This window comes from Tamandua tetradactyla, chromosome 5 (assembly GCF_023851605.1).
Source record: "Tamandua tetradactyla isolate mTamTet1 chromosome 5, mTamTet1.pri, whole genome shotgun sequence".
Classification (NCBI taxonomy): domain Eukaryota; kingdom Metazoa; phylum Chordata; class Mammalia; order Pilosa; family Myrmecophagidae; genus Tamandua; species Tamandua tetradactyla.
The window spans coordinates 1,478,719-1,506,240 of NC_135331.1; the positions used below are offsets into that span (position 1 = coordinate 1,478,719).

A 27,522-nucleotide genomic window follows, 5' to 3' on the forward strand; every position below is an offset into this window, starting at 1 on the left:
CCCCTTTCCCGAGGCGCCTGACCCCAGCCCAGCTGGACTGCCCCTCCGCAAGCCTCGCTCCCTGCGCCTGGCCTCCAGCTCTTGGTCCACACAACAGCCTGGCCCCTGCGGCCCCCAGCCGAGCCCCCATGGGGGCAGCTCTGTGGCTCTGCCCGGGTCTTGCAGGAGAGCGGGTCATGGGAGGGGTACAGGGGCAAGCATGGAGCCCCCCACGACAGCAGGAACATGCACCAGCCAGTGGCACCTCGGGGACAGCCCCCCAGTCAGGTGGAATGGGTGAGCCCAGAGCAGCCAGCACCTCTGGATACGCGGGAGGGAGGTGGATCCACTGGGACAGGGACGCTGCACCCCACTTTCCCAGAGGTGGTCGGGGCTGGGACCTCCCAGGAGGAAACCCGAGGCTCAGGGTCACAGTCTGGGGGCTCCCAGTGTGCGCTCCATTCGTGGTCCCAGGGGCCCAGCTGGGGATGAGAGCCCCTGGTCTGCAGCGCCCACCCAGAACAGAGGCCGGTCAAGGTTTGGCTGGATTTATGGACATGCGCTCAGTGGTACTGCTTCAGGAGCCCCCCAACAGTATTTCTCCCAGGGGTCAAGGCCCAAGGCCTGGGTGGTGTGGGGTGCTCGGGCCCCCCTCTCAGGTGAGCTAGGGGCACAGTGAGGGCTGCTCCTTCCAGTGGGTTGTGGAGGTCAGCCGAACGTGAAGAACTGAGCACAGGCATCCTCTTGCCGACCCAGCAGGCCCTGGACGGGGATGAACTCCAGGGGTGCCGCCTCGGGCCCCTTCCTCAGATCCCTCTCGAATACCTGTAGGGCGTGGTACAGGGCCCTCGGGTTGGCACTCGGCGGCAGCGGCCCCCCAGCCCCGCAGCCCAGCCCCACAGCCCTGCCTGCGGCCTTCACCTCGTAGGCTGTGAGCTCCAGGAGGGGCGCGATGCTGGCCTCGGGAGCTGACAGCTGCTGGTTGATGGCACTGGCCGCCCTGGCCACCTCGGGGTGGTAGTGCTGCTGGAGGGTCTGCAAGGCCAGGCAACCTTGGTCAGCACAGCACCCGGCACCCTCACGCCCACCCCCTTGGGATGTGCTCCCCCTACGAGGGGGCAGGTGGCTCTTGCAGGGCTGGAGGGGAACTCCCTGGGCGCGGTGACCACCCGGAGACCACACCTGCTACGGCAGGGCCAAGCATGCCTTGAGACCTCAGGGCCAGAAGGGAAGGTGGGGGGCATGGCACCAAGGGTGGGGGGAGCGTTCTCAAGGGTGGGTGTGCGGGGACAGGCAGACGCGGGGGCCAGGCCGAGCCCCTCACCTGCAGCTCCCACAAGGAGCTCTCCAGGGCCCGGCTCTGGGCTGGGTCTTCCTCTTCGGGGTCGTAGGGGTCAGCGTCCAGCTCTAGGAACAAGACCCAGATGCTCACCGTGCCTGCCGCCCCGGCGGGTCCCCACGCCCCTGCACAGCGGCCCGCGCGGGGAGGGCGCACCGGGGCCGTGGGGGCGGTGCACCAGGGCGCGGCAGGCCGGGTGTCTGCGCAGCAGGTTGCAGATGAAGGGCAGGACAAGCAGCAGGGCCTCGGGGGGCGCCGTCAGGGCGAGGCGAGCCAGGCGCTTGGCGAAGGCGGCCACCAGGTAGGCGGGGAGGTGCCTGGGCAGGGCAGGGGTGTCAGAGCCCACACCTCGCACCCCTGGCCCCTGCTGCAGTGGCCCAGGGATGCCCACCAGGGCTGAGGCCACCATCCCTCCAGGGCCTGGGGCTCCCAGCACTCACGAGGACGACAGGAACAGGTCTGCCAAGTGGAAGAAGCGGGCGCGGTACTTGACGTGGAAGATGGAGGGGTCCAGGAGGCTGTAGAGCTTCCGGTAGAAGTCGGGGTATTCCCTGGATGTGGGCCGGGGTGGGAGGGCATGGAGATGCGACGAGGCAGGGCGCAGGGAACCCTGCCTCCAGGCACAGCTCCTCCCTCCCCTCCTGCCCCCCAGTCCACCTCCGTGGCCCACTCACAGGTTGTGCTGATGGATGAGGATAAAAAGTCCGTTCAGGGCCAGGAGGCTGACGGCACCCCCTGTAAAGGCAGACAGGTAGGGACCCCCTGGGTGAGCCCTTGGGCCTGGGACAAGGGGGCTGCTGACCCCGGCCTCCCTTCCTTGCTCCAAAGCACTGCCTGAGCTCCAGTCCCCGAGACAACAGTCCAGCATCCCCAGAGCCAAGTCAGAGCTGGCCTCAGGCCCCCCACCCGCTTCCCCTCTGTGCCAGCTAGGAAACTGCACCCACACGTGCAGCCACCCTGGACTCTCGAGTTGGGAGCCTCCTGCCCTGTGATGTGCCCGTGAGCTGCTTCATCTCCAGGCCTCTTTGTTACTGCCAGCAGTGGCTGTCTGCTGACAGATACACCCCTGCAGCAGCACCAGCCCCATGTGCTCACCCACGTCGTAGGCGCTGGTGAGGAAGTCAATCATGAGGGTGGGCTGGGCCAGGTGTGGGAGGATGGCCTCATGCATGATGACGAGCACCCTCTTGTAGAGGCTGAGTGGCAGCTGGGGGAATGCAGGCAGGTCAGGGTGCTGGCCACCCACCCGTCCCCCATGCCCTGCCCCACCCCTGTGAGGCCTGTACCTGGCGCTGGAGGAAGCTGAGCCACATGACCTGGAAAGCCTTCCTGTGCTCCTACAATATAAAGGCGGCAGCGTCGTGGCCGCCCCCACCCCACGCCTGGCACCCGGGCCACACAGAGCTGGTAAGGGGGTGGTGGAGCCGAGCCCCAGTGGGGGGACAGCAGCAGCACCCCTTCCACTGCACCTGGTACCCCTCCCCTTCCTTCCCAGGCTTAGGGAGGAGCTTCTCGGGCCCTTTGAACTGGAAGAATTCCACATTTGACTTTGGAAGTCTAGGCCCCACTCCCTACCTCAGGAAGTCAAGGAGACCCCACCCTACAGGGGCTGCAGCAGGTGAGGTGGCACAGTGGGTTTACAGCCGTGAGGGAAGCAGTTCCCTCGGGGCCACTCCTGCAGATGCCCAGGACCGCAGGTGACTGCCATTGGCCCCCCCCACATCTTCCTGGGGGCCCTGCTGGTAACTCCAACCGTGGCCCCTGCCTGGGAGTTTTCTGTGCAGGGGCAGGAGGTGGCAGTCCTCCTGCAAGCCAGCATGACTCAGCCTGGGCTGGAGATCTTGTCCAGGCAGGCAGAGGCTGCTGGCCCCTCCAGAACTGCTCACCTTCAGATGGGTCACTTTCCACTTGTCCGAGGGCTCTGCGTGAAAGGGGGTGAGAAGGATTACTGCCTGCATGGAGGGTGGGAGGGGATCACCACTTGGGCCCCAGCAGGGCTGACGGGGTGTGGTAGTGGTCCCCAGCCTCTCCTGCAGGGTTAGGCCCAGGCCAGGCTCCCTGCACTGCCTGGACACTTACCTACGTGCTTCACGTAGAAACTGCAGGTGCGGCTCTCCTGGAGAGGCAGGCTCACGGCAGACAGCAGTGCAAAGGCATTGTTCCAGAAAGGGAGGGGCACCTGCAGGGGACGACTGGCCTGAGCACTGGGAGGCTGCACCCCTCCTCGTTTACCCCCCCATTCCCCACACCGGGAGATCAAACTCAGCCCACTGACCTCGGGGTGCCTGTCAGCGACCCTGGCCATGGTGTCCACAGCCGCCTGCATTGTGTGGTAGCGTATGTCGTCGTATTCCAGGAACTCCCGGAACTGGGAGAGCAGCAGGGCACTGTCCTCCCCGGGGGGGAGCAGGCCTTCCACCACCAGCTGGGTACAGGGCACAGCAGGTGAGCACTCTCCCCACCGTGCATGGGCCCCAGCCCAGGGAGCAGAACAGGGCGAGGGCTCAGAGGACAATTTGGGAGCGCGGTCAGAGCCCTGGGCAGGAAAATCCCACCTCACCACTAAGATACTGCCTGAGGAGACCCCACATAGGGGTCCTGGCCAAGGCAGAACCATCCCATCCAACAACCATTTGCTCGGTTCAAGGCCAGCCAGGGACTGACCCGAGCAGCTTGTGGCTTGCTCCTGCCCAGCCCCTCACCTTGAAGACCTCTCGGGGGAACAGGTACTGGCCCTCCCACTTGGGTTTCTCCAAGGGGTGCTTTCCTTCCAGCTGCACAAATTTCATGAGCGTTCCAAGGGCGAGCTCCTGGGAGGAAGGAGTGCCTGTCAGCCAGGGAGCCCCCTCCCACCCACAGACCAGGCCCCAAACAGCCGGTCCAGCCACGGAGCCCCCATGACTGGGCCAGGGCGTGAGTGAGAGAAGATGGATGCAAACCCTTACTCCACCAGTCATGTGTTCATGAGCAAGTTGTGTCACCTCTGTGGCCTCTGCAGGGTTCCAAGCCTCTGCTTCGGTGTGGGGGTGGGATGCAGGATGGGCCCAAAGATCCAAGACTCACCTTGACCTGAAAGGAGGGGTGGGCCAGGAGCTCCCCCAGGCGGTTGCAGCAGCTGTGATAGCGGTGCCTCATCCACATCTTGTACTTGCGTGTGGCTCCCTGAGACCCTGCAGATGAGGCAGTGTGGTCAGCCATACTATGGCCACATGTGCCAGGCTGGGCCCAGCCCAGGCCCAAACCACCCTTCATCTGGCACCCCCAATGTAGCTGGTGCCATCTACAGGATCAGCCGGATCAGTAAAACAAGTCAGCAGGGCCCCCAAACCTGGAGACAGGCTAGACCTTTGGCACTAGGCTGACTGGGCCTGACTCTCCCCAGAGGCTGCCTCAGCCCTGCAAACAGGGAGAGCAGCTCCTGCCCTGGCACTGTACCCAGGCAAGCCCCCAAAGGCACGGTATCTCATCCCTTCCTTTTACCCCCAAACCTAGATTTTCAAGGATCGGAACGTCAGTGTTACACAGCCTCAAATCACACGAGTGTACAAAACGCAAGGAATAAGGCAAACGTTTTCAATACTCAAACCTGGCTATGGAAGTATCTGTGTTACACCCCCCCCCCCCCCCCCCACCGGAGGATGACAGAACCAGCCCCTTCCCACAAGCCTGCTGGCCCTACAAAGGGAATTTGGGGCACTCACCCCTCATGGACAAAGTCACCCCCTACCCCCGAGAGTGCCTGGGGTACCTGCCATGACCAGCTCCTCAGAGGGCAGCCTGCCCACAAACAGCTCTCCCCGCTCCAGCAAGGCCCCGAAGAGACGGCTGCACGTGCGCACTGCTTCCTGGACGTCCTCCTGGTCCTTGGACTACAGGGAGACACAGTCACAAGGCGCCTGGCTAGACCCTACCCCGGCCCCACTGAGCCGCCACTCACATCGGGCCCATCCTCCCAAGCTTCCCGGACACATCCCACAGCCCAGCCTCTCAAATCTCCGGGGGATTCTCTGATCCCCAAGCCGCACTTTAGAACTGCCCCCTACCCGACCTTGCCCGGAACCTGACGCCGCAACCGCTCGCGGGAACCCGAGGGGTCCCCCACTCTGGCACCCCGCCCAGTCCAGGCCTCAGAACCCCCGCAGCCCCAGCCCCAATGTGGACCCCGCACAGGAGTGCATGCGTCCCGATCGCGGGCCCAGACACCGGAGCCGCCAGACCCCACGACTCCTGGCCGTCCGGGTCGCCCGCCCGCCGCGCCCGCCTCCAACCCGACGCACCTGCAGCGCGGCCAAGATGTCGAACACCGCGTTGGCCTCGCCGCGGCTCGCCAGCACCGCCTCCAGCAGGCGGCCCAGAGCCCGGCCCACGGACCCGGTGCCGGGATCCCGCTCCATGCCGCCGCCGCCAACCCAAGAGGAGTCTCCGGGACCACGCCGCACGCGAGACGTCACCGTCCCGACAGCCTCGCCGCCGGCGCGCGCGTGACGTCACCGCCGTGTGCCTCTGCCGGCTCCCCGCCGGCGCGCGCGTGACGTCAACGCCGTGTGCCTCTGTCGGCTCCCCGCCGGCGCGCGCGTGACGTCACCGCCGTGTGCCTCTGCCGGCTCCCGGTCGCCGCCGCCACAGAAGCCGCCCGGCGCGCACGTGACGTCAGGTTCGGTGCGGAGTCCCGGGCACCCGGCCGGCCATGGCCCTCTTTCACGTCGCCCGGTATGTGGGGCCCGAGGCAGCGTGGCCCGCGCCGGCAGAGTCGGTGGGCCGGGCCCGCGCGCTGTTGGAGCGGCTGCAGTGTCGGGCCCGCGAACGGCAGCAGCGGCAGCAGAGGCAGGAAAGTCCGCCTCCCGAGGCGGCGGCGCAGGCAGCGGAGGCCGCGGCGGGGAAGCGGCGGCGGAGGCCGCGGCGGCGGCGGCGGCGAGTGAGCAGCGTGGGGACGGGGACCGCAGACGCGCCGCGAAAGAAGCGGCAGAGAGCGGACGCCGAGGACGCCGACGCAGGTGAGACCGGGCCGGCGGCGGGGCAGGTCGCCTCTGGAGCAGGACCGACCCCTGGGAGGCCCGAGTCCGGAACGGCTTGACCCTCGGGCCTGGCCCCTTCTCTGTCGCGCAGCGTATAGTGACGGGACGCCAGAGGAGAGTCCTACGGAGGCACCGGTGGCGGCGGAGGCCCGAGGCGGAGGCCCCCCGGGTGAGGCATCTGGGCCGCCAGCCCATGCCCTGGTGCTTGGGGGCTTCGGGAAGAGGAAGGCGACGAAGGTGAGCGGCTCCGACGGTGCGCACCGGCGGGCGGGCGGGGAAGGCCGCTGGGCCGCCGCCGCCGCCACCGCGTGCGCTTCCACCTGGGCGCGATTGGGAAAGCTGCAGGGGCCGAGGCGTTCTGATGGTAAACGAGCAGCTGGGAGAACGGCACCTGCGCACGCCGTTCCTTAAGTGTCTCTCACTTGAAAGCTTTACAGGTTAGGGAGTTGCGACTGAACTGCCCATAATACCAAGTGCTTATCTCCCTAGTGCTTCGGAATCTGTGCCCAGCCTTTTCTGTCTTACCTTTTAAGGTTTTCCTTCTCCAACCGTCCTGTCAAATTAGCTGCAGCCTACACTTCAGTTGCAGAGATCTTCCTAAATTTTAATAGTTCTGTTTACTTGATACGTGTGCTTCTGCTTGCTTCACAATGACAGTTGCACTTTCATAAGGGTGGCTTTACCCCTTGAGAGTTTCAGGAAAGGAGGAATGCATGCATTTGTCTAAAAAATGTCAAACTAAGCTGCAAGACAACAATGGCATTTATTAAGGGTCTTAGAATTGGAATTCGGGGAGCACAGATTCAGGTAGCAACCCAAATTGTGTCTGTCTTGACATTTTTAGGCAAGGGTTTTTTAAGAAAAAGGTTACACAAGTTGTTTGTGGTTGGTGGATATTTGGGGTACTCTGGTTGTCCTTCAGGTGTGATACTTAATGGAGTTTTTTATATTGTGATTTAGTTTATGGTTCAGTTGTCCTTGGGGTTTTGAGGAACACTGTTGCTTGAGGCATTGCATACTTTGGTAGTTTGTGACCTCTGGCTGAGACCTGCATAAGAGTAACTTCTAGAATGATCTCTTGGCTCCATTTTAAATCCCTTAGCCATGGAAACTCTATTTTGGTTTATTTCTTTTAATATTTCTCCTTTTTGATCAGCATCTTTCTCTAAAAGCATCGCCAATCAACATTTGGTATTAATCCCTCAGCGCCGAGGAAGCTCATCCTTGGGAGTCGTGTCCCCCCGAAGTGGAAGGAAGGTAGTGAGTTTGTTTGCAGTTTGGCTTGTGTATGAGTGGGGGGTGGGGGTGGGGCACATTTGCGCAACAAGGAAGTTGTCAGGGGGTGACTCTTAGGCATTAGTTAGAACTAGGCTTAGTCTTATCATTACAGAAATAAGTTTTATAAGTAAGGAAGCTTTACGCTCAAAGCTTTTACTGATTAGCATAACTCAGGAGGTGGTTGTTAGAGATGAGATGGTGAATGAGACATCATAACGACTATAAAATAAAACAGATTACAGGGTTTAAAATATGTTACATACCTAATTTCCTCGAGATCTAAGATTTGGCCAGTTAAATAAGTGACTGTGAGTGTGGCTAATAACTGAGGCCCTTCTGTGGACTCTAAGTTAGCATAGTCCCAGCAATTTGATAGGATCGCTAGGTCAGCAGCACTTAATATGGCTGGGATAAAAGGATGAATGGCAATGAACAGGAAAGAAGAGGGTGAGAATGAGAAGTTTCAAGGGGTAGGATTCATTGCGGGAGAGACAGATATGGACTGGGGTACAAAGAAGGTGGGGAGAGGGGAGGAATAGAAATGCAAAGAAGAGAGCTACTAGGCTAATAGGAGGGTATAGTAGCATCATCGAGTTCGTTCAATCTGATGAACATGAGGTCCGGTCCTGGTTCCTGGGCTAGCGGATCATAACAGATGTGTTGTACTTCTGGGTAACTTAAGTCTGAGATCACTGATAAAGTATTAATTACACAGTCCTGGTCCCAGGCCTTGGGATAGCTGTCTGCATTAGATACCATCAGCTTCTCATCCTTGGTCATTTCAAGCTTTAGGTCCCTAGTAGGAATGGATTTCAGGCAGGGCTGGGAGGTTTTCTGTAAATGAGAAGTATGAATCCAACAATCAGTGCCGTCTAATTTAAGCTACACATGGGTTAGTTAAAGTACCTGACAGGGCCCCATCCAGCAAGGTTGGAGTGCGTCTTTAAGAGACATCTGGAGGTATCTTTTCCTATATGTGAAGTCACCAGGCTGATGATTACAGTTTTGAACATCTTTTTCAGCATGCTGTAAAAGATAGTTTGACTAGGGTTTCGTTTTTCTTTAAGGTTTTGGTTAGTTCTTGACAACCAGGTTAGCATATTTCCTTTTATGAGGCAAGGCTCATATATTCCAGAATTTATTTTCTTAGGTCTCCTGTTATAATTTTAAATGGGGATAGCTTATGTTTTCCAAAAGAAGTGGATCTTAGATGTAGTAAAACTATAGGTAAAGCTTTTGGCCATGGTAGATTGAAGATTTCCATGAATTCAGCTCATTGAGTTTTAATTACACCTTTGGTTCTTTCTGTTTAAGCCTTAGGATTGTGGTTGATAGGTACAATGAGGATGTTGTGAAATAGGTCATATTTTGCATATTGTTTTCATAATTTGTCCTATAAAATAGATGACTTGGTCACTGTGAACTTCTGAGGGAATTCCCCAATTTGGAATTCTTTTTTCTTTTTAATTTTTTCTGAGAGAGACTTCAGCTTATTTGTTCTTTTGTTTGGTTTATTTTGCAAAGCACGTTGTCCCCAAGGTTTATTCAGCTCACCGTGTGCCCCAATGTCCCTCCTTTTTGTAGCCGCGCCAAATTCCATCATATAGACAGATGTATCACCCACCATCCACCACTGTGCTTCCTCAGTCAGTGGAGCCTTTGCCATCTTTTGGGTATCATGGATAATGTTCAAAATAAATAAACCGTATCTTACAGTATCTTCATTTGGTTGTGTAATCAGCAGCACTTTCAATTTTAAACAGTTGTCATTGGTCCATAATGAAAAAGAACTGGCAAACATAACGTCACCAACTGTCGAATCAAAACTAACCCTTACCTCTTGTCCCCACGCCTCCCCACCCCAGTGAGTTGCCCTGGTATTACTCTGGTACTATTGATGTCTTCCTGTTAATTATTGGGCATAGCATGCATTTGTAGTTTCTCCCCTTTATCCCTCTAATCTTGATTTTTTGTCCACTATGGAACTATTGAAATACTTCATGTGAGGATTTATTTATAATTGTAAATTTAATCATTGGAATACGTGGCATTATTTATTGCCTTTCAATCATATTCACCTACACTATGGCAATGTCACTTATAAACCTGCTAATTAGTTATCATCACTTCTCTCGGTTCCCTTGCATTTAGATTCAACCTCACTGGGTCCCTTTCCCCCCTTGAGCTTTTGTATACGTCTAGTTCTACTATATTCTGAGATTACCTTTACTAGATTCATAATAATGAAATCATCAGTATCAGTCTTTTGTGACTGACTTATTTCACTTAGCATTATTTCCTCGAGGTTCATCCACGTTGTCATGTGCTTCAGGACATCATTTCATCTTACTGCTGCATAATATTCCATTGTATGTATATACCACATTTTGTTTGTACACTCGTCTGTGGATGGGCACTTGGATTGTTTCCCTCTCTTGGCAATCGTGAATAATGCCACTATGAACATCAGTGAGCACTTGTCTGCTCGTGTCACTGCCCTCGACTCTTCTAGGTATATATATACCAAGTATTGATATTGCTGGCATAGGGCAACTCAGTATTTAGTTTTCTGAGGAATCGCCCAACTGTCTCCCACAGTGACTGCACCGTTGCACATTCTCACCACCAGTGACAAGTGTTCCTATTTCTCCACGTCCTGTCCAGCATTTGTAGTTTTCTGTTTGTTTAATAGCAGCCATTCTTATAGGTGTGAGGTAGTATCTCGTTGTTGTCTTGATCTGCATTTCCATTATAGCTAATGAAGATGAGCATCTTTTCATGTGCTTTATAGCCATCTGTACTTGCTCTTTAGAAAAGTGTCTGTTCATATCCTCTGCCCATTTTAAAATTGGGTTGTTAGATCTTTTGTCTTTGAGTTGTACAGTTTCTTTATGTACACAGGATATCAAGCTGTTATCCAATATGTGGTTTCCAAATATTTTCTCCTATAGGGTTGGCTGCCTCTTCACCTTTTTGACAAAGTCCTTTGAGGCATAGGAGCTCTTGAACTTAAGGAGTTCCCATTTGTCTATTTTTTCTTTTGCAGCTTGTGCTTTAGGTGTAAAGTTTAAGAAGCTAGCACTTATCACTAGATCTTGAAGAGGTTTCCCTGCATTTTCTTCTAGCAGTTTTATAGTACTGGTTCTTACATTTAAGTTTTTAACCATTTTGAATTAATTTTTGTATAGGATGTAAGGTAGCGGTTTTCTTTTCTTATTTTAGCTATTGATATCCAATTTTCCCATGCTCACTTATTGGAAAGACTATACTGTCTCAGTTCAGTGGATCTGGGGGCCCATAAATTTGGTGGTCTATCTCTGCATTCTTGATTCTAGTCTATTGGCTGATACTTGTCTTTGTTCCCCGTATTATTTTTATTCCATATGTTCTTCTCATCTGTTGACAAGGTAGATAAAAGAAGCATCAGACACAAGGTTTTAACAATCACACAATCACATTGTGAAAACTATATCATTATACAATCATCATCAAGAAACGTGGCTACTGGAACACAGCTCTACATTTTCAGGCAGTTCCCTCCAGCCTCTCCATTACATCTTGAAATAACAAGATGATATCTACTTAATGCATAAGAATAACCTCCAGGATAACCTCTTGACTCTGTTTGGAATCTCTCAGCCATTGACACTTTGTCTCATCTCATTCTTCCCCCTTTTGGTCGAGAAGGTTTTCTCAATCCCTTGATGCTAAATCTCAGCTCTTTCTGGGATTTCTGTCCCACGTTGCCAGGAAGGTCCACACCCCTGGGAGTCATGTCCCACATAGACGGGGAGGGGTGGTGAGACAGCTTGTCGTGTTGGCTGGAGAGAGAGGCCACATCTGAGCAACAAAAGAGGCTCTCTTGTGGGTGACTCTTAGGCCTAAATTTTAAGTAGACTTGGCCTATCCTATGTGGGGTTAAGTTTTGTATGAACAAACCCCAAGACTGGGGGCTCAGCCTATAACTTTGGTTATCCACACTGCTTGTGAGAATATCAAGAATTCAACTTGGGGAGGTTGAATTTCTCCCTGCTCTCACCATTCCCCGCAGGGGGCTTTGCAAATACTTTTCCACTCACTGATCGAATCACTCTGGGATTCATCGGGGCATCACTCTGGACAAAACAACAAAATCTCATGTCCTACCTGAGATTCCAAGTACTTATGGCGTTCAATCAGACTATCTACATAAGTTATATTAGGAAATGCACTAGCCCAATCAAACTATCTACATAAGTTATATTAGGAAATGCACTAGTCAAAATATAAATTTTGTAACAAACATTTTTTGCTTTAGTCTCACATGTAAGGTGACATTTTAAAATATTAATTACCATCTATTTTCAGCACCCTGCAATAATGACATTCCTTTGTTCTTCCTCATGCAAAAACATTTTTAAAATTTGTACCTTTAGTCACTATTATTATACACTCTAGGCATTCCTAGATTATACCATCTCAATCTTTAACATCTATCTTTCTGATTTCATTTATGTCCCCAGTCCTCCTCCCTCTATCATTCTCACATGCAGCTTCATTCAGTGTTTTAACATAATTGTATTACACTTAGGTAGTATTGTGCTGTGCATTTCTGAGTTTTTATATCCAGTCCTGTTGCACAGTCTGTATCCCTTCAGCTCCAATTACCCAATATCTTACCCTATTTCTATCTCCTGATGGTCGGTTCATATCAGTGAGACCATACAGTATTTGTCCTTTAGTTTTTGGCTGGTCTCACTCAGCGTAATGTTCTCTAGGTCCATCCATGTTGTTACATACTTCATAGCTTTATTCTGTCTTACAGCTGCATAATATTCCATTGTATGTATATACCACAGTTTGTTTAGCCACTTGTTTGTTGATGGACATTTTGGCTGTTTCCATCTCTTTGCGATTATAAATAATGCTGCTATAAACATTGGTGTGCAAATGTTCGTTTGTGTCTTTGCCCTTAAGTCCTCTGAGTAGATACCTAGCAGTGGTATTGCTGGGTCATATGGCAATTCTAAATTCAGCTTTTTGAGAAACCGCCAAACGGCCTTCCACAGTGGTTGCACCATTTGACATTCCCACCGACAGTGAATAAGTGTGCCTCTTTCTCCACATCCTCTCCAGCACTTGTCATTTTCTGTTTTGTTGATAATGGCCATTCTGGTGGGTATGAGATGATATCTCATGGTGGTTTTGATTTTCATTTCTCTAATGGCCAGGGACGTTGAGCATCTCTTCATGTGCTTTTTTTGCCATTTGTATTTTCTCTTCTGAGAAGTGTCTGTTCAAGTCTTTTTCCCATTTTGTAATTGGATTGGCTGTCTTTTTTTTTAATTAAAAAAATTAACTAACAACATTTAGAAATCATTCCATTCTACATATGCAATCATTAATTCTTAATATCATCACATAGATGAATGATCATCATTTCTTAGTACATTTGCATCGATTTAGAAAAAGAAATAGCAAGACAACAGGAAAAGAAATAAAATGATAATATAGAGAAAAAAATAAAAATAAAAATACAAAAAATATATATATAAAAAAACTATAGCTCAGATGCAGCTTCATTCAGTGTTTTAACATAATTACTTTACAATTAGGTAGTATTGTGCTGTCCATTTTTGAGTTTTTGTATCCAGTCCTGTTGCACAGTCTGTATCCCTTCAGCTTCAATTACCCATTATCTTACCCTATTTCTAACTCCTGATGGTCTCTGTTACCAATGACAATGGCTGTCTTTTTTGTTGTCGAGTTGAACAATCTCTTTATAAATTTTGGATACTAGACCTTTATCTGATATGTCGTTTCCAAATATTGTCTCCCATTGTGTAGGCTGTCTTTTTACTTTCTTGATGAAATTCTTTGATGCACAAAAGTGTTTAATTTTGAGGATTTCCCATTTCTTTCTTTCTTTCTTCAGTGCTCTTGCTTTGGGTGTAAGGTCTATAAAACCGCCTCCAATTATAAGATTTATAATATATTTCCCTACATTTTCCTCTGTTTTATGGTCTTAGACCTAATGTTTAGGTCTTTGATCCATTTTGAGTTAACTTTTGTATAGGGTGTGCGATATGGGTCCTCTTTCATTCTTTTGCATATGGATATCCAGTTCTCTAGGCATCATTTATTGAAGAGACTGTTCTGTCCCAGGTGAGTTGGCTTGACTGCCTTATCAAAGATCAAATGTCCATAGATGAGAGGGTCTGTATCTGAGCACTCTATTCGATTCCATTGGTCAATATATCTATCTTTATGCCAATACCATGCTGTTTTGACAACTGTAGCTTCATAATATGCCTTAAAGTCAGGCAGCGTGAGACCTCCAGCTTTGTTTTTTTTCCTCAAGATACTTTTAGCAATTCGGGGCACCCTGCCCTTCCAGATAAATTTGCTTATTGGTTTTTCTGTTTCTGAAAAGTAAGTTGTTGGGCTTTTGATTAGTATTACATTGAATCTGTAAATCAGTTTAGGTAGAATTGACATCTTAACTATATTTAGTCTTCCAATCCATGAACACGGTATGCCCTTCCATCTATTTAGGTCTTCTGTGATTTCTTTTAACAGTTTCTTGTAGCTTTCTTTGTATAGGTCTTTTGTCTCTTTAGTTAAATTTCTTCCTAAGTATTTTATTCTTTTAGTTGCAATTGTAAATGGAATTCGTTTCTTGATTTCCCCCTCAGGTTGTTCATTACTAGTGTATAGAAACACTACAGAGTTTTGAATGTTGATCTTGTAACCTGCTACTTTGCTGTACTCGTTTATTAGCTCTAGTAGTTTTGCTGTGGATTTTCCAGGGTTTTCGACATACAGTATCATATCATCTGCAAACAGTGAGAGTTTTATTTCTTCCTTTCCAATGTTGATGCCTTGTATTTCTTTTTCTTGTCTAATTGCTCTGGCTAGAACTTCCAACACAATGTTGAATAACAGTGGCGATAGTGGACATCCTTGTCTTGTTCCTGATCTTACGGGGAAAGTTTTCAGTTTTTCCCCATTGAGGATGATATTAGCTGTGGGTTTTTCATATATTCCCTTTATCATTTTAAGGAACTTCCCTTGTATTCCTATCCTTTGAAGTGTTTTCAACAGGAAAGGATGCTGAATCTTGTCAAATGCCTTCTCTGCATCAATTGAGATGATCATGTTATTTTTCTGCTTTGATTTGTTGATATAGTGTATTACATTAATTGATTTTCTTATGTTGAACCATCCTTGCATACCTGGGATGAATCCTACTTGGTCATGATGTATAATTCTTTTAATGTGTTGCTGGATTCAATTTGCTAGAATTTTGTTGAGGATTTTTGCATCTATATTCATTAGAGAGATTGGTCTGTAGTTTTCTTTTTTTGTAATATCTTTGCCTGGTTTTGGTATGAGGGTGATGTTGGCTTCATAGAATGAATTAGGTAGCTTTCCCTCCACCTCAATTTTTTTGAAGAGTTTGAGCAGGGTTGGTACTAATTCTTTCTGGAATGTTTGGTAGAATTCACATGTGCAGCCGTCTGGTCCTGGAGTTTTCTTTTTGGGAAGCTTTTTAATGACCGATTCAATTTCTTTACTTGTGATTGGTTTGTTGAGGTCATCTATTTCTTCTTGAGTCAAAGTTGGTTGTTCTTGCCTTTCTAGGAAGTTGTCCATTTCATCTACATTGTTGTATTTAGTAGCATAAAATTGTTCATAGTATCCTGTTATTATCTCCTTTATTTCTATGGGGTCAGTGGTTATGTCTCCTCTTCCATTTCTGATCTTATTTATTTGTGTCCTCTCTCTTCTTCTTTTTGTCAATCTTGCTAAGGGCCCATCAATCTTATTGATTTTCTCATAGAACCAACTTCTGGTTTTGTTGATTTTCTCAATTTCATTTATTTCTGCTCTAATCTTTGTTATTTCTTTCCTTTTGCTTGCTTTGGGGTTAGTTTGCTGTTCTTTCTCCAGTTTTTCCAAATGAATAGTTAATTCTTGAATTTTTGCCCTTTCTTCTTTTTTGATATAGGCATTTAGGGCAATAAATTTCCCTCTTAGCACTGCCTTTGCTGCATCCCATAAGTTTTGATATGTTGTGTTTTCATTTTCATTCATCTCGAGATATTTACTGATTTCTCTTGTAATTTCTTCCTTGACCCACTGGTTGTTTAAGAGTGTGTTGTTGACCCTCCACATATTTGTGAATTTTCTGGCGCTCTGCCTAGTATTGATTTCCAACTTCATTCCTTTATGATCTGAGAAAGTGTTGTGTATGATTTCAATCTTTTTAAATTTGTTGAGACTTGCTTTGTGACCCAACATATGATTTATCTTTAAGAATGATCCATGAGCACTTGAGAAAAAGGTGTATCCTCCTGTTGTGGAGTGTAATGTCCTATAAATGTCTGTTAAGTCTAGCTCATTTATTGTAATATTCAAATTCTAGTTTCTTTATTGATCCTCTGTCTAGATGTTCTGTCCATTGATGAGAGTGGGGAATTGAAGTCTCCAACTATCATGGTAGATGTGTCTATTTCCTTTTTCATTGTTTGCAGTGTTTGCCTCATGTATTTTGGGGCATTCTGGTTTGGTGCATAAATATTTATGATTATGTCTTCTTGTTGAATTGTTCCTTTTCTTAGTACATAGTATCCTTCTTTGTCTCTTTTAACTGTTTTACATTTGAAGTCTAATCTGTTGGATATTAGTATAGCTACTCCTGCTCTTTTCTGGTTGTTATTTGCATGAAATATCTTTTCCCAACCTTTCACTTTCAACCTATGTTTATCTTTGGGTCTAAGATGTGTTTCCTATAGACAGCATATAGAAGGATCCTGTTTTTTAATCCATTCTACCAGTCTATGTCTTTTGATTGGGGAGTTCAGTCCATTAACATTTAGTGTTATTACTGTACAGGTAGTACTCTCTTCTACCGTTTTGCCTTTTGTATTTTATATGTCATATCTAATTTTCCTTCTTTCTACACTCTTCTCCACACCTCTCTCTTCTGTCTTTTCATATCTGTCTTTAGCTCTCCCTTTAGTATTTCTTGCAGAGCTGGTCTCTTGGTCACAAATTCTCTCAGTGATTTTTTGTCTGAAAATGTTTTAATTTCTCCCTCATTTTTGAAGGACAATTTTGCTGGATATAGGAGTCTTGGTTGGCAGTTTTTCTCTTTTAGTAATTTAAATATCTCATCCCACTGTCTTCTGGCCTCCATGGTTTCTGCTGAGAAATCTACACATAGTCTTATTGGGTTTCCCTTGTATGTGATGGATTGCTTTTCTTTTGCTGCTTTCAAGATCCTCTCTTTCTCTTTGACCTCTGACATTTTGACTAGTAAGTGTCTTGGAGAATGTCTATTTGGATCTATTCTCTTTGGGGTGCGCTGCAATTCTTGGATCTGTAATTTTAGGTCTTTCATAAGAGTTGGGAAATTTTCAGTGATAATTTCTTCCATTAGTTTTTCTCTTCTTTTTCCCTTCTCTTCTCCTGGGACACCCACAACACGTATATTTGTGTGTTTCATATTATCATTCAGTTTCCTGAGTCCCTGCTCATATTTTTCCATTCTTTTCCCTATAGTTTCTGTTTCTTTTTGGATTTCAGATATTCCATCCTCCAGATCACTAAACCTAACCTGTCTCTTGCAGTCTACCATTGTAGGTTTCCATTGTTTTTTTCATCTCTTCTACTGTACCTTTCATTCCCATAAGTTTTGTGATTTTTTTTTTCAGATTTTCCATTTCTTCTTTTTGTTCATTCCTTGCCTTCTTCATATCTTCCCTCAATTCATTGATTTGGTTTTTGATGAGGTTTTCTATGTCTGTTCGTATATTCTGAATTAATTGTTTCAGCTCCTGTATCTCATTTGAACTATTGGTTTGTTCCTTTGACTGGGCCATATCTTCAATTTTCCTGGTGTGATTTGTTATTTTTTGCTGGGGTCTAGACATTTAATTACTTTAATTAGTTTATTCTGGAGATTGCTTTCACTTATCTTACCTAGGGTTTTCTTGCTAGATGAGTTTGTCTGTCTGTTCTTTGACATTCAGTTCAGCTTTTTCTGGACTTCTAGCTTAGGCTTTGTTTAACAGAGGATAATTTTTCAGTTCTTGTTTTCTTGTGTCTTGCCCTGCTTGTAAGGTGCCTTTTCCCTCCCCACCCTTAGGAGGGTCTACGTAGGTATTATAGACTCCAGCCAGGTTTTCCCGGACTAAACTGGACTCCTATCAGGGGAAAGGAGTCACCTGCGTCAGTTTTCCCTGAGGTTGAGACCCAGCAGGTTAAAAGACTTTCCTGTGAAGTCTCTGGGCTCTGTTTTTCTTATCCTGCCCTGTATGTGGCGCTTGTTTGCCTGCGGGTCCCACCAGCAAAAGATGTTGTGGCACCTTTAACTTGGTGGAGACAGAGGAGAGGTTGTAGGCTGGCTTTAATGGCTTCAAATTGCCGAGCCCTGGGGTCTGAATTCCTTGAGAGAGGGAGTCCACCTGAGTTGGGCTTCACCTCTTCCCTGGTGAAGGCACAGGCGGGAGACAGCCCTGGAAGCAGTCCGTTTCTGCCTATGCCTGGGGCAGTTGCAGCCCAAGAAGTCCTGCCTCTGAATCCAGAGGCAGCCAAGCCACTGCAGAGACAGCCACAAAAACCTCCGTTTCCTCCCCTTTCCTCTTTTTCCGTGAGCCCAATAAGCGACCTCCGCCTTGACCAGGTTCGCCTGAGCTGGGGGCCTATTTTTAGTAGTTGGAATTTGTTAATTAATGCCACAATTGGTGTTTGGTTGGACTCAGTCCCTGCTGCTGTTAGAATCTCTTTCCTTTCCCTCTGGGAAGCCTCCTGTGAGGGAGGGATGCTGGGCACCAGGCGCTGCAGCTTGGGGAACTCATGGTTCTGGGGGTGCTTGCAGCCGGTCCAGCTCGTCCAGACTGGGGTAGGCTGTGTGTCCGGTCACTGACGTGGCTCCGGTAGCTGTTCTGTACTGTTTCTGGTTGTTTAGTAGTTGTTCTGGAGGACGAACTAAAATGCGCACGTTGCTAAGCCGCCATCTTGGCCCCTCCTCCTTCCATCGATTTTTGCAACCTCAGCTTTTGTTCTAGGTTCAGCGAGCTGAGGGCCTATTTTCAGTAGTCAGAATTTGTGAATTAATTCCACACTTGAAGCTTAGTTGCGCTCAGCCCCTGCTGCTGGTAAAGTCTCTTTTCTTCCCCTCTGGGAAGCAGCCTGTGGGAGAGGGTGCCGGCTGCCAAGGTTTGGGGCAGTCACGGTTCTGGGGGGCTCGAAGCCGGTCCAGCTGGTCCAGACTGGGGTACGCTGTGTGTCCGGTCACTGACGTGGCCCCCAGCAGTTGTTCTGTCCTGTTCCTGGCTATTTAGTAGCTGCTCTGAGGATGAACTAAATCCCACACCTCACTAAGCCACCATCTTGGCTCCTTCTCCCTTCAGTTTTGAAGGACTATTTGGCTGAGTAGAGAATTCTTGGCTGGAAGTCTTTCTCTTTTAGAATCTTAAATACATCATACCGCTGACCTCTCCCCTCCATGGTGCCAGTTGAGTAGTGTGAATTCAGTCAGATGTGGTTTCCCGTGTATGCTGTAGATTGTTTTTCTCTTGCCGCTTTCAGGATTTTCTGTTTCTTTTCAACATTTGACAGACTGATCAGTGTGTGCCTTGGGGAAGGCCTGTTTGGATTTATTCTGTTTGGAGTTCTTTGGGTTTCTTTTACGTCTGTATTTCTGTCCTTTATGGGGGTTGGGAAGTTTCCCCCCATTATATGCTCAGCTACTCTTTCTAGCCCTTTGTTCTTCTCCTCCTGGGACACCAGTGATTCTTAGATTTGTGTCCTTTGTTTTGTGCACCATTTCCCTGAGATCCAATTCCAGTTTTTCCATCTTTTTTGGCATTTGCTGCTTTGAGTGTTTGAAATCAATCGTCCTGTCCTCTAGTTCACTTATTCTTTCTTCTGCCTCTTCAAATCTGCTGTTGTGTGCCTCTGGTATGTTTTTTATTTGGTCTACAGCATCTTTAATCTTTGTGGTATCCACTGTTTCCCTATTTATTCTTTTAAATTCCTCTTTATGCTCTTCTAGTGTCCTCTTCATCTCCTTTATGTCGTTAGCCATCCCATTTATTTTGTTTAGTAGAGTTACATGAGCAGCTTTGATCAGTTGTTCCAACGTCTCTGTCTCCTCTGGTGTCTCTCCTCTGGTCGTTAGGCTGGGCTGTGTCCGTCTGCATTGTGATCTGGTCCGTGATCTTCAGTCTCCCCGCAGTGTAAACACCTTGATTGGTTTGCTTTGGAAATGGACTTCCTTCCGTCACCTGGAGCTTTGCATTTGCCGGATGGATGGGGCAGGGTGTGGGGTGCAGGGTGCGGACGCGGTGCCAGCAACAGCGTGGGCGCCCAGTGGTGGGGGGCTTGTTGGAGTTTTTATTGGGATTGCATTAAATCTGTAAATCACTTTGGGGAAATTTGACATCTAATAATATTTTGCGTTCCAGTCCATGAACACCGAATCTCTCTCTTTCCAGCAGTTTTGTAGTTTTTCAGTGTACAAGTCTTTCACCCCCTTTCCTGAAGTTATCCCTATGATTTTGCTCTTTTAGATGGTAATGGAAAGGAGTTGTTTCCTTTTGAGATGGTTCATTACTGATGTATGGTAACCCAGCAGATTTTAACATGTTTATCTTGTATCCTGCAGCTTTGCTGAGTTCATTTACTAGTTACTAGTTACTAGTTATATGCTGGTGGAGTAGCTTTATTGTATTTTGTTTTGCATCTGTATTCATAGGAGGTGTTGGTTTGTAGTTTTCTTGTAACTTTGTCTGGCTTTGGTAAGAAGGTGGTGTTGGCCTTGTAGTATGAATTAGGGAGTATTCCTTCTTGTTCAGTTTTTTGGAAGAGTTTGAGCAGAGTTGGAATTAAGTCTTCTTGGAATATTTGGTAGAATTCCTTTTGAAGCCATCTGATTCTGTCTGGGCTTTTCTATCTCTTGTTATTTGTTGAGATCTTGTATTTCTTCTCCTTAGCCTTCTGGTGGTTTGTGTATTTCCAGGAATTTGTGAGTTTCATCTTTTCTAACTGGCATACAGTTGTTCATAGTATACTTAAATTCCTTTTTTTTCCAGCAGGATCTGTGGTTACATTCCCCTTTTCATTTCTGATTTTCATTATCTGAATCCTCTGTTTTATTCTTTGTCAGTCTAGCTTAAAGGCTTGTCAGTTCTTTTTAATCTTTTCAAACGACAGCTTTGGTTTTGTTGGTCCTCTATTTTATTCTCATTTGTCTCTGCTCTAATCTTTGCCGTTTTCTTCCTTCTGCTCCCTTCGGTTTTAGTTTGCTCCTTTTTTTCTACGTCTTACAGTTCTGAGGTTGGGTCTCTGATTTGAAGTCTTTCTTTGCCTCTCAGCACTGCCTTTGCTGCATCCCATACGTTTTGGTCTGTTGTGCTTTTGTTTTCTTTCTCCTCCAGATACCTTCTAGTTTCCCTTGTGAGTCGTCTTGACCACGGATTGTGCCATCTCCTGTTGCATGTTTCTGAGAGCCCCATGCAGGCTCCACGGTTCTTGGGGCTGGGAGTGTGGGCAGCAGACTCAGGGGAAGGCTGCTCTGGCCTCCCTTGGCCTCCTGACCCCAGTGCTGAGTCCTTATGTCCTGTTGGCTCTGGAGGGGTCAGCTGCCTGCTTCCCCCCTCTCCTCACAGGTCCAGCCATTCCTGCCCGCGTGGATGGCCGAGCCGAGCTGTGTGGGACGGAATCAAGACCTGGTCCCCATCCAGGACCTCCCTGAGGTCCACCCTGAGCTGCGCAGGAAGCTGCAGGCACAAGGCATTGCATCCTACTTCCCAGGTGCCATGGGCCTGCTCCACACGGGTCTGCCTGGTGCCCACACGGCAGCCTGGGCACAACCAGAGCATGTGGTGTGGCTGTGCTGCTTCCCCTTGGACTGGCATGGCCTTGATGCCCGTCCCCAAGGCAGGGGTGCTGGCTGCGCCATGCCCGTGTCCTTGACCCACCCCTTCCTTCAGTCCAGGCAGTGGTGATTCCTGCCCTCCTGCAGAGTGCGGCCAGCGGCTTCCTGGTAGGGAGGGGTGGCTATCGGCCCAGTGACCTCTGTGTTTCTGCTCCAACGGGCAGTGGCAAGACTCTGGCTTTTGTCATTCCTGTGGTGCAGGTGAGTGTGCCGGGGACCTGGGCAGGGCCTGGAGGGCAGGGCCAGATGCCCTGACACACGTGGCCCCTCACCCCGCAGGCTCTTATGCACCGGGTGGTGTGCCACGTGCGGGCTCTGGCTGTCCTGCCCACCAAGGAGCTGGCCCAGCAGGTACGCAACCCCAGGCAGAGGGGGCACCGCCGCTCTTGGGCTTTCCCTCGGGTGTGGGGAGGCCCGGCACTCAGGTCGCTGACCCTAACTCTCCACTTAGGTGAGCAAAGTATTCAGTGTGTACACGGACGCCACGCCTCTGCGTGTTGCCTTGATCACCGGGCAGAAGTCCTTGGCCAAGGAGCAGGAGAGCCTCGTCCAGAAAACGTGGGTCCCGCTGGGTCTTGGGTTCTGCCGTGTGCTGGCTGTGCCACGTGCTGAGCCCCTACTCTGGTGTGCAGGGCAGACGGCTACCGCTGCTTGGCGGACATCGTGGTGGCCACCCCTGGCCGTCTGGTGGACCACATTGACCAGACCCCGGGCTTCAGCCTCCAGCAGCTCCGCTTCCTGGTATGTCAGCTGGACCCCAGGGCAGGGCTGGTTGTGGAGAGTCAGCTGGGGCCCCCAGAGCACCAGATTCCTGCTCTCCTCAGGTCATCGATGAGGCTGACCGCATGATTGATACCATGCACCAGGCCTGGCTGCCACGTGTGGTGGCTGCTGCCTTCCGGAGCGAGGGCCCCACAGGCCCCTGGGTGCCACTGCAGAGGCGGCAGCCCCCAGCAGTGACCGCCGCCAGGTACTCAGCGCTGCTCCCTCCTGACCTGGGCCTCCGTGGCCCCTGCTGTGCTGCTGGTCTCCGTCGCCTCTCTCGGCTGGCCTGCCCTTGGGTTTGCGCCAGGCTCTGGCCGGCCTTGGAGAGCACGTTCTCGGGAGGGGAGGGCCGTGGTGGGGGTGGGAAGAGGGTCTCCACACAATGTCTTTCTCTTTCAGCACCTGCTGCCCCCAGATGCCCCTGCAGAAGCTGCTCTTCTCAGCCACTCTGACCCAGAGCCCTGAGAAGCTGCAGCAGCTGGGCCTCTACCAGCCCCAGCTCTTTTCGTGGGGCCCAGCGTACAGAGACCCCGAGGGCACCGAGGGTGACAAGGCTGGGAGCACGGGCGGGAAGTACGCCTTCCCCACCGGGCTCTTGGTGAGCAGGGTGCCTGGGCAGTGGGGTAGCCAGCCCCAGCCTAGGAGCTCCAGCCAACCCTGTACCACCCCTGCAGCATTCCTACGTGCCCTGCAGCCTCAGCTCCAAGCCGCTGGTCATCCTGCACCTGCTCGCAGAGACGAACTTCTCCAGAGTCCTCTGCTTTACCAACTCCCGTGAGAACTCCCACAGGTGAGGCCAGGGCAGGCGGGTGGCGCAGGTGGGCACACGCGGCTCTGGGAGGTTCTTCCCTGCCCCCCTGCTCCTGACCTCTCTCCTGCCAGGCTCTTCCTGCTCATCCAGGCCTTTGGGGGCGTGAATGTGGCCGAGTTCTCCTCCCGTTATGGGCCCGGCCAGAGGAAGAACATTCTGAAGCAGTTTGAACAGGGAAAGATTCAGCTGTGAGTATCAGAGAGCAGCTGAGTCCTGTCCGTTGGGGCACAGGGAAGGGGGTCACTCCCATCGACCCAAGGAGGGAGCCACAGGCTGGGCCAGCAGCACCCCCTCTGTGTGCACAGCCTCGTGAGCACGGACGCCATGGCCCGGGGCATCGACGTGCGGGGGGTGCAGCTGGTGGTCAACTACGACGCCCCCCAGTACCTGCGGACCTACGTGCACCGGTGAGAGGGGGCCCTGGGCAGCGGAGGGCACCGTGGGTGTGTGTGGCTCTGGGTTGGGGTGGCTTCCTTGGAGCCCCCGAGGGGGTGAGGCCCTGCTCTGGATGCGCCTGCCCGCAGGGTTGGAAGAACAGCGCGAGCTGGGCGAGCCGGCCAGGCATTCACTCTGCTTCTGAAGGTCCAGGTGAGGCAGGCAGGGCCCCTAGCGGGAGGGACAGGGCGGCGGGCCCCAGGCCCTGAGGACAGACCCTGCTGTGCTTCCGCAGGAGCATAAATTCCTCCGGATGGTGACAGGAGTGGGAGGGCCACAGCTGGCGCGGCACGAGGTTCCTGCCGAGAGCCTGCAGCTGCTGGTGCCGCGCTACGAGGAGGCCTTGGCACAGCTGGAGAAGGCCATCAAGGTGAGGCCGGCTGGCCAGGGGCGCCTGCAGCTGTGTTCCTCCGGCCAATCCAGCGTAGCTCTAGGGACAGCTGCTCATGTTGCTGAAATAGAAACAAGTAGAACCAAGCAGGAGGAACTGATTGCTGCTGTGACCTGCCGGGTGGAGGGACAGGGTAACCCAGAGCTGAGGGCTGGCGGGGGCTCTGGGAGCTGACCTCTGACCCTTCCCTTTCCACAGGCGGAGCGGAAGCAGAAGGCGGCCTAGGGGTGAGATGTGGACTTAGAGTGAGCTCGGCTTGGACGAGACCCTCAAGTGCAGGGGCATTTCTGTCCCTCTCACTAGAGAAACCAGTGCCATCTTCAACCACTTTCCAGAAAACTCCCCGAGTCCCAGATGCTGTGTGAATCAAAGACTGGACTTATTGCGGGTTTCTAAGGAAACACCCATTTTCCTTCCCAAACACGGGAAGTGGTACGCCTGTCAGTCACTGCGCGAGGCCTGAAGAGATGCCAGGAAGCTGCAGCAGCATGATGTTTTCTGGAGACTGCCCCAGAGCAGATGGGGCAGTGTCTGTCTCAGTTTCGGCAGGGACTTGGCTTTGAGCTGCTTTTAGAAGTTTAGCTCTTCCAGAAACACTAACCAGTTTGTGGCGTTGGATTTGAAAGGTTTCCACGGACCCGGGGCTCTCACTGTTGTCATTCACCCCTGCTCCCAGGTGTAAACAAACCCGCAGCTCAGCAGGACCTTCATCATGAAACGGGAACGAACACAAGCTCTATAGACCCTGAACCACTTCTGTAAAAAGACTTTGTTTTCAAAAAATTTATATGATATTAAACTTTTTAAAAAAAATAGGAACAAACTGTGGTTCTTTATCTCTGCAGAAAGATACATCACTCACTCCAGGCAAAATACGAGATGGAAACACATATTCTCAGCCTTTGTATTACATGAGTTTCCTGTCACTGCTTCCGCAGTGTGGGCTGGGCCAATCTAATGAACACATCACAAGAGCGAACTGAAACATTTATGGTGAGAGTACCCAAACTAGAATAAGGCTAACCTAAACTGACAGGGTGTCTTAGGCATATAGAAATGCTCCATTCTCTTTAGAAAACAAGCAGGCATCTAGTTCAGAGCCACACACAGGACAAGGCCGTGCAGGAACCGCTGTGAGCACAGAGGGAGGGGGCCTGAAGGCTGATGCACAGCGCTAGAGCTCTCAAGAGATGGGGCACGCGACTGTTACGATGGACAGACTGCTGGGGGCCAACACCCCCTACTGCGCTTGGAGAAGAGCATGTTTTTCCAGTTGTCCAGAAAGCCTGCAACCCAGGCTGGTCAGCTGTACTTCTGTGACCTGGCTGCGCACAACGGCTAGCCTGGCAGGAAGCTGTGATGCCAAGACTTAGCACTCCTGCCGCCAGCCCCTCTCCCCCCACGCCCACCCCCACCTCAGCTGGACTGGGTGGGTCTTCAGCCTGACGGGGGTTCCCAGATCAGGACCTGCAGTGGCTGCCTTTGGATGTTACAAGTGGCTGGGTCTGCCTGAGGCCTGCGGCTGGGCCAAGATAGTCACGAGTTGCTGCTGTATCAGCTTCTGCTGAGCTGCTGGTGCTCCAGCTGTGGGCCGCCCGTGCTCTGACACGGCTGGAGCCGTGTGTGCACCAGATGGTTTGAGAGGAGAGAGAGGCTGTTTAACAGGGTCTGACACCCTGCTCTCATCTTCCTGAGGGCACAGGGGGAGTCACAGGGCTAAGACCAGTCTCCCCAAAATTAGAGGGCGCGGTGATGACAGTAAGTGCCGTACAGATCAGTAAGCTCCGTAAGCAACGGACCCTGAGTTATCAAAGAAACCCAACTCTGCCTGTGCCCATGGGCCTGCTCCCTCACAAAACACAACTAGCAAAACAATCTTTAGGAGACAACAATTTACAAGTCACTGGACATTTCCCCAAGCACATCAAGCAAATATAAGTAGATTCCCATATTAAGGTGTGTATTGTAAACTTTAGAGGAACAGTAACAAAATAACTTGGAAAAAAGTAAAAGAAATTAAAATATCACACTAGAAAGCACTATCAAAACTGGAAAACAGCCAAAGGTTTACAGCAACCAAGCAAACCTAAAATCAAACAGGAAACTTCACAACAGCAGGAAAGAGCCCTGGTCAAATGCAGAGAGCAGGCGAGAGGCCCAGGGCTCCCACCCCCACCCAGGAGAGAACTGGCAGAAGCTGTTCTCAAAGCCCCAAAGCCCCAGGAAGCAGTTAAGGAACACAGCAATAGGGCACAACCAAATCAGGGAAAGGGTCCCTGGCTGCCCACCCCCAATCCCCCCACTTGGCCGGGAGCCAGTCTGCACCCCCAGTGTGGGTCCCGGTCCGGAGGCAGCAGAGGGGCTGCACACATGGGAGCTCCCACATCTGGCCCAGCCTCTCTGGGGTGGCCTGAGGGACTCGCTCTCCCAGAACCTGCCCTGCGTGTACAAGGCGGCTCACTGAGCTCTCTACACAGCACTGGGGGAGAGAGGCAGGTTGTGCTGCCCGGGCCAAGGGGGGGCTGGCTGTGGGACCAGTGCATGCCAGGACAGGAGGACACTGCTTCCTGGGGGAGGGGGGAGACAGTCATATCTGTGTTATTGCGGTAATGCCTGGGGCCATGCAGGCATGTGCATGACAAGAGGCCGGAGTCAGAAAGGGCCACGGCCCTTCGTTCTGACCTGCGGCTCTTGTCTAAACTCACCGTGTGGGTAAGTGTGAAGGAGAGCGCTGCAAAGACTGGGAAAGCTGCTCTGGGCATCCCCCTCCCACACCGAAGGAAAGCTCTGTCTACCGGATGCAGGTAGCTTCCTACCTAGGAAGCTCTGTCTACTCTGGCTTAAGGAACAGATATCTCTGAACTCCAGTGATAACATATGAAAATATCAAAATGTCCTGGTTTCAGAGAAAGGTTACAAAATACACAAGGAAACAGGAAGTGACGGCCTGGGCGAAGGAGAAGAGTAAACGTTAGAAACCGTCAGTGAAGGTCAGACCTAGGACATTCCAGAGAAAGACTTTTAAAAAACATTCCTAAATACGCTGAGAGGGCTAAAGGAAAACATGTACAGAGTAGTAAAAGAAAACAAGATGAACAGAGAAAATACCAGTATAGAGAGGGAAATTATGAAAGGAACCCAGCAGAGCCGAAGACCGCTGAAGCTGATGGACAGCAGATTGGGCCTGACAGAAGAATCGGCGAGTGTGAAGGCGAGACAAGTCGTCCAGCCTGAGGAGAGGAAGGAGGAAGGACGGGAGCAGAGCCGGGGCGCCCCGGGGTGATGGCGTGGTACATGTAAACGGCAGCACGCTGGTCATTGGGTTTGTAACTGCCTTTTCACTTCCCACAGGACCTGAAAAACAAACACATGAAAGGTGAGGAGAAATCAGTGGTTTTGGGTTCATACTGTAGAAGCATTTAACTTGTGACAAGAACTCCCCAAGCTGGAGGACGGAGGGTGTGAGGGTGCCAACAAGCCCGGGTGACTGAGGGAACCCTGGATAGAACAAAACTGGACAGCAACGCCAGGCCAGCAGGGAAATAAAGACCCGCCTAAAGCAAACTGCATGGTACTTTCGGT

The 27,522-nt window shown here is 50.6% G+C and overlaps 2 protein-coding genes and 1 long non-coding RNA gene across 6 annotated transcripts in view; 1 reads left to right on the plus strand and 2 right to left on the minus strand.

Annotated features, from left to right (window-relative positions):
• Positions 1-513: 513 nt before the first annotated feature.
• NOC4L (nucleolar complex associated 4 homolog) lies at positions 514-5,782 on the minus strand. Its single transcript, XM_077159519.1, has 15 exons — positions 5,596-5,782; positions 5,067-5,187; positions 4,382-4,488; positions 4,021-4,128; positions 3,594-3,743; positions 3,398-3,497; positions 3,205-3,239; positions 2,605-2,655; positions 2,414-2,525; positions 1,993-2,053; positions 1,759-1,869; positions 1,475-1,635; positions 1,304-1,386; positions 901-1,014; positions 514-804 (listed from the first exon to the last, which is right to left on the minus strand). Exons 1-15 carry the CDS (start codon positions 5,710-5,712, stop codon positions 688-690), a joined length of 1,548 nt encoding a protein of 515 aa, XP_077015634.1. The 5' UTR covers positions 5,713-5,782; the 3' UTR covers positions 514-687.
• A 135-nt stretch (positions 5,783-5,917) lies between these two features.
• On the plus strand, positions 5,918-24,781 carry DDX51 (DEAD-box helicase 51). Of its 4 annotated transcripts, XM_077159520.1 has the most exons (15): positions 5,918-6,312; positions 6,425-6,570; positions 21,270-21,414; positions 21,594-21,739; positions 21,818-21,889; positions 21,990-22,096; positions 22,171-22,279; positions 22,363-22,508; positions 22,703-22,901; positions 22,978-23,093; positions 23,186-23,302; positions 23,420-23,521; positions 23,639-23,702; positions 23,785-23,919; positions 24,139-24,781. In XM_077159520.1, the coding sequence occupies exons 1-15, from the start codon at positions 6,006-6,008 to the stop codon at positions 24,163-24,165; spliced, it is 1,938 nt and encodes a 645-aa protein (XP_077015635.1). In that variant the 5' UTR covers positions 5,918-6,005; the 3' UTR covers positions 24,166-24,781. The 4 variants fall into 4 exon arrangements, with proteins under 4 accessions (XP_077015635.1, XP_077015636.1, XP_077015637.1 ...); XM_077159521.1 differs by lacking the exon at positions 21,270-21,414 and having other exon boundaries at positions 21,599-21,739; XM_077159522.1 differs by lacking the exons at positions 23,639-23,702; positions 24,139-24,781 and having other exon boundaries at positions 23,785-23,914.
• The window catches only part of LOC143683465 (uncharacterized), an 86,202-nt gene continuing 82,846 nt past the window's right edge, over positions 24,167-27,522 (minus strand). The window contains exon 3 of the long non-coding RNA XR_013175439.1: positions 24,167-27,294. This is a non-coding gene — a long non-coding RNA (uncharacterized LOC143683465). The remainder of the gene's footprint in view (positions 27,295-27,522) is intronic.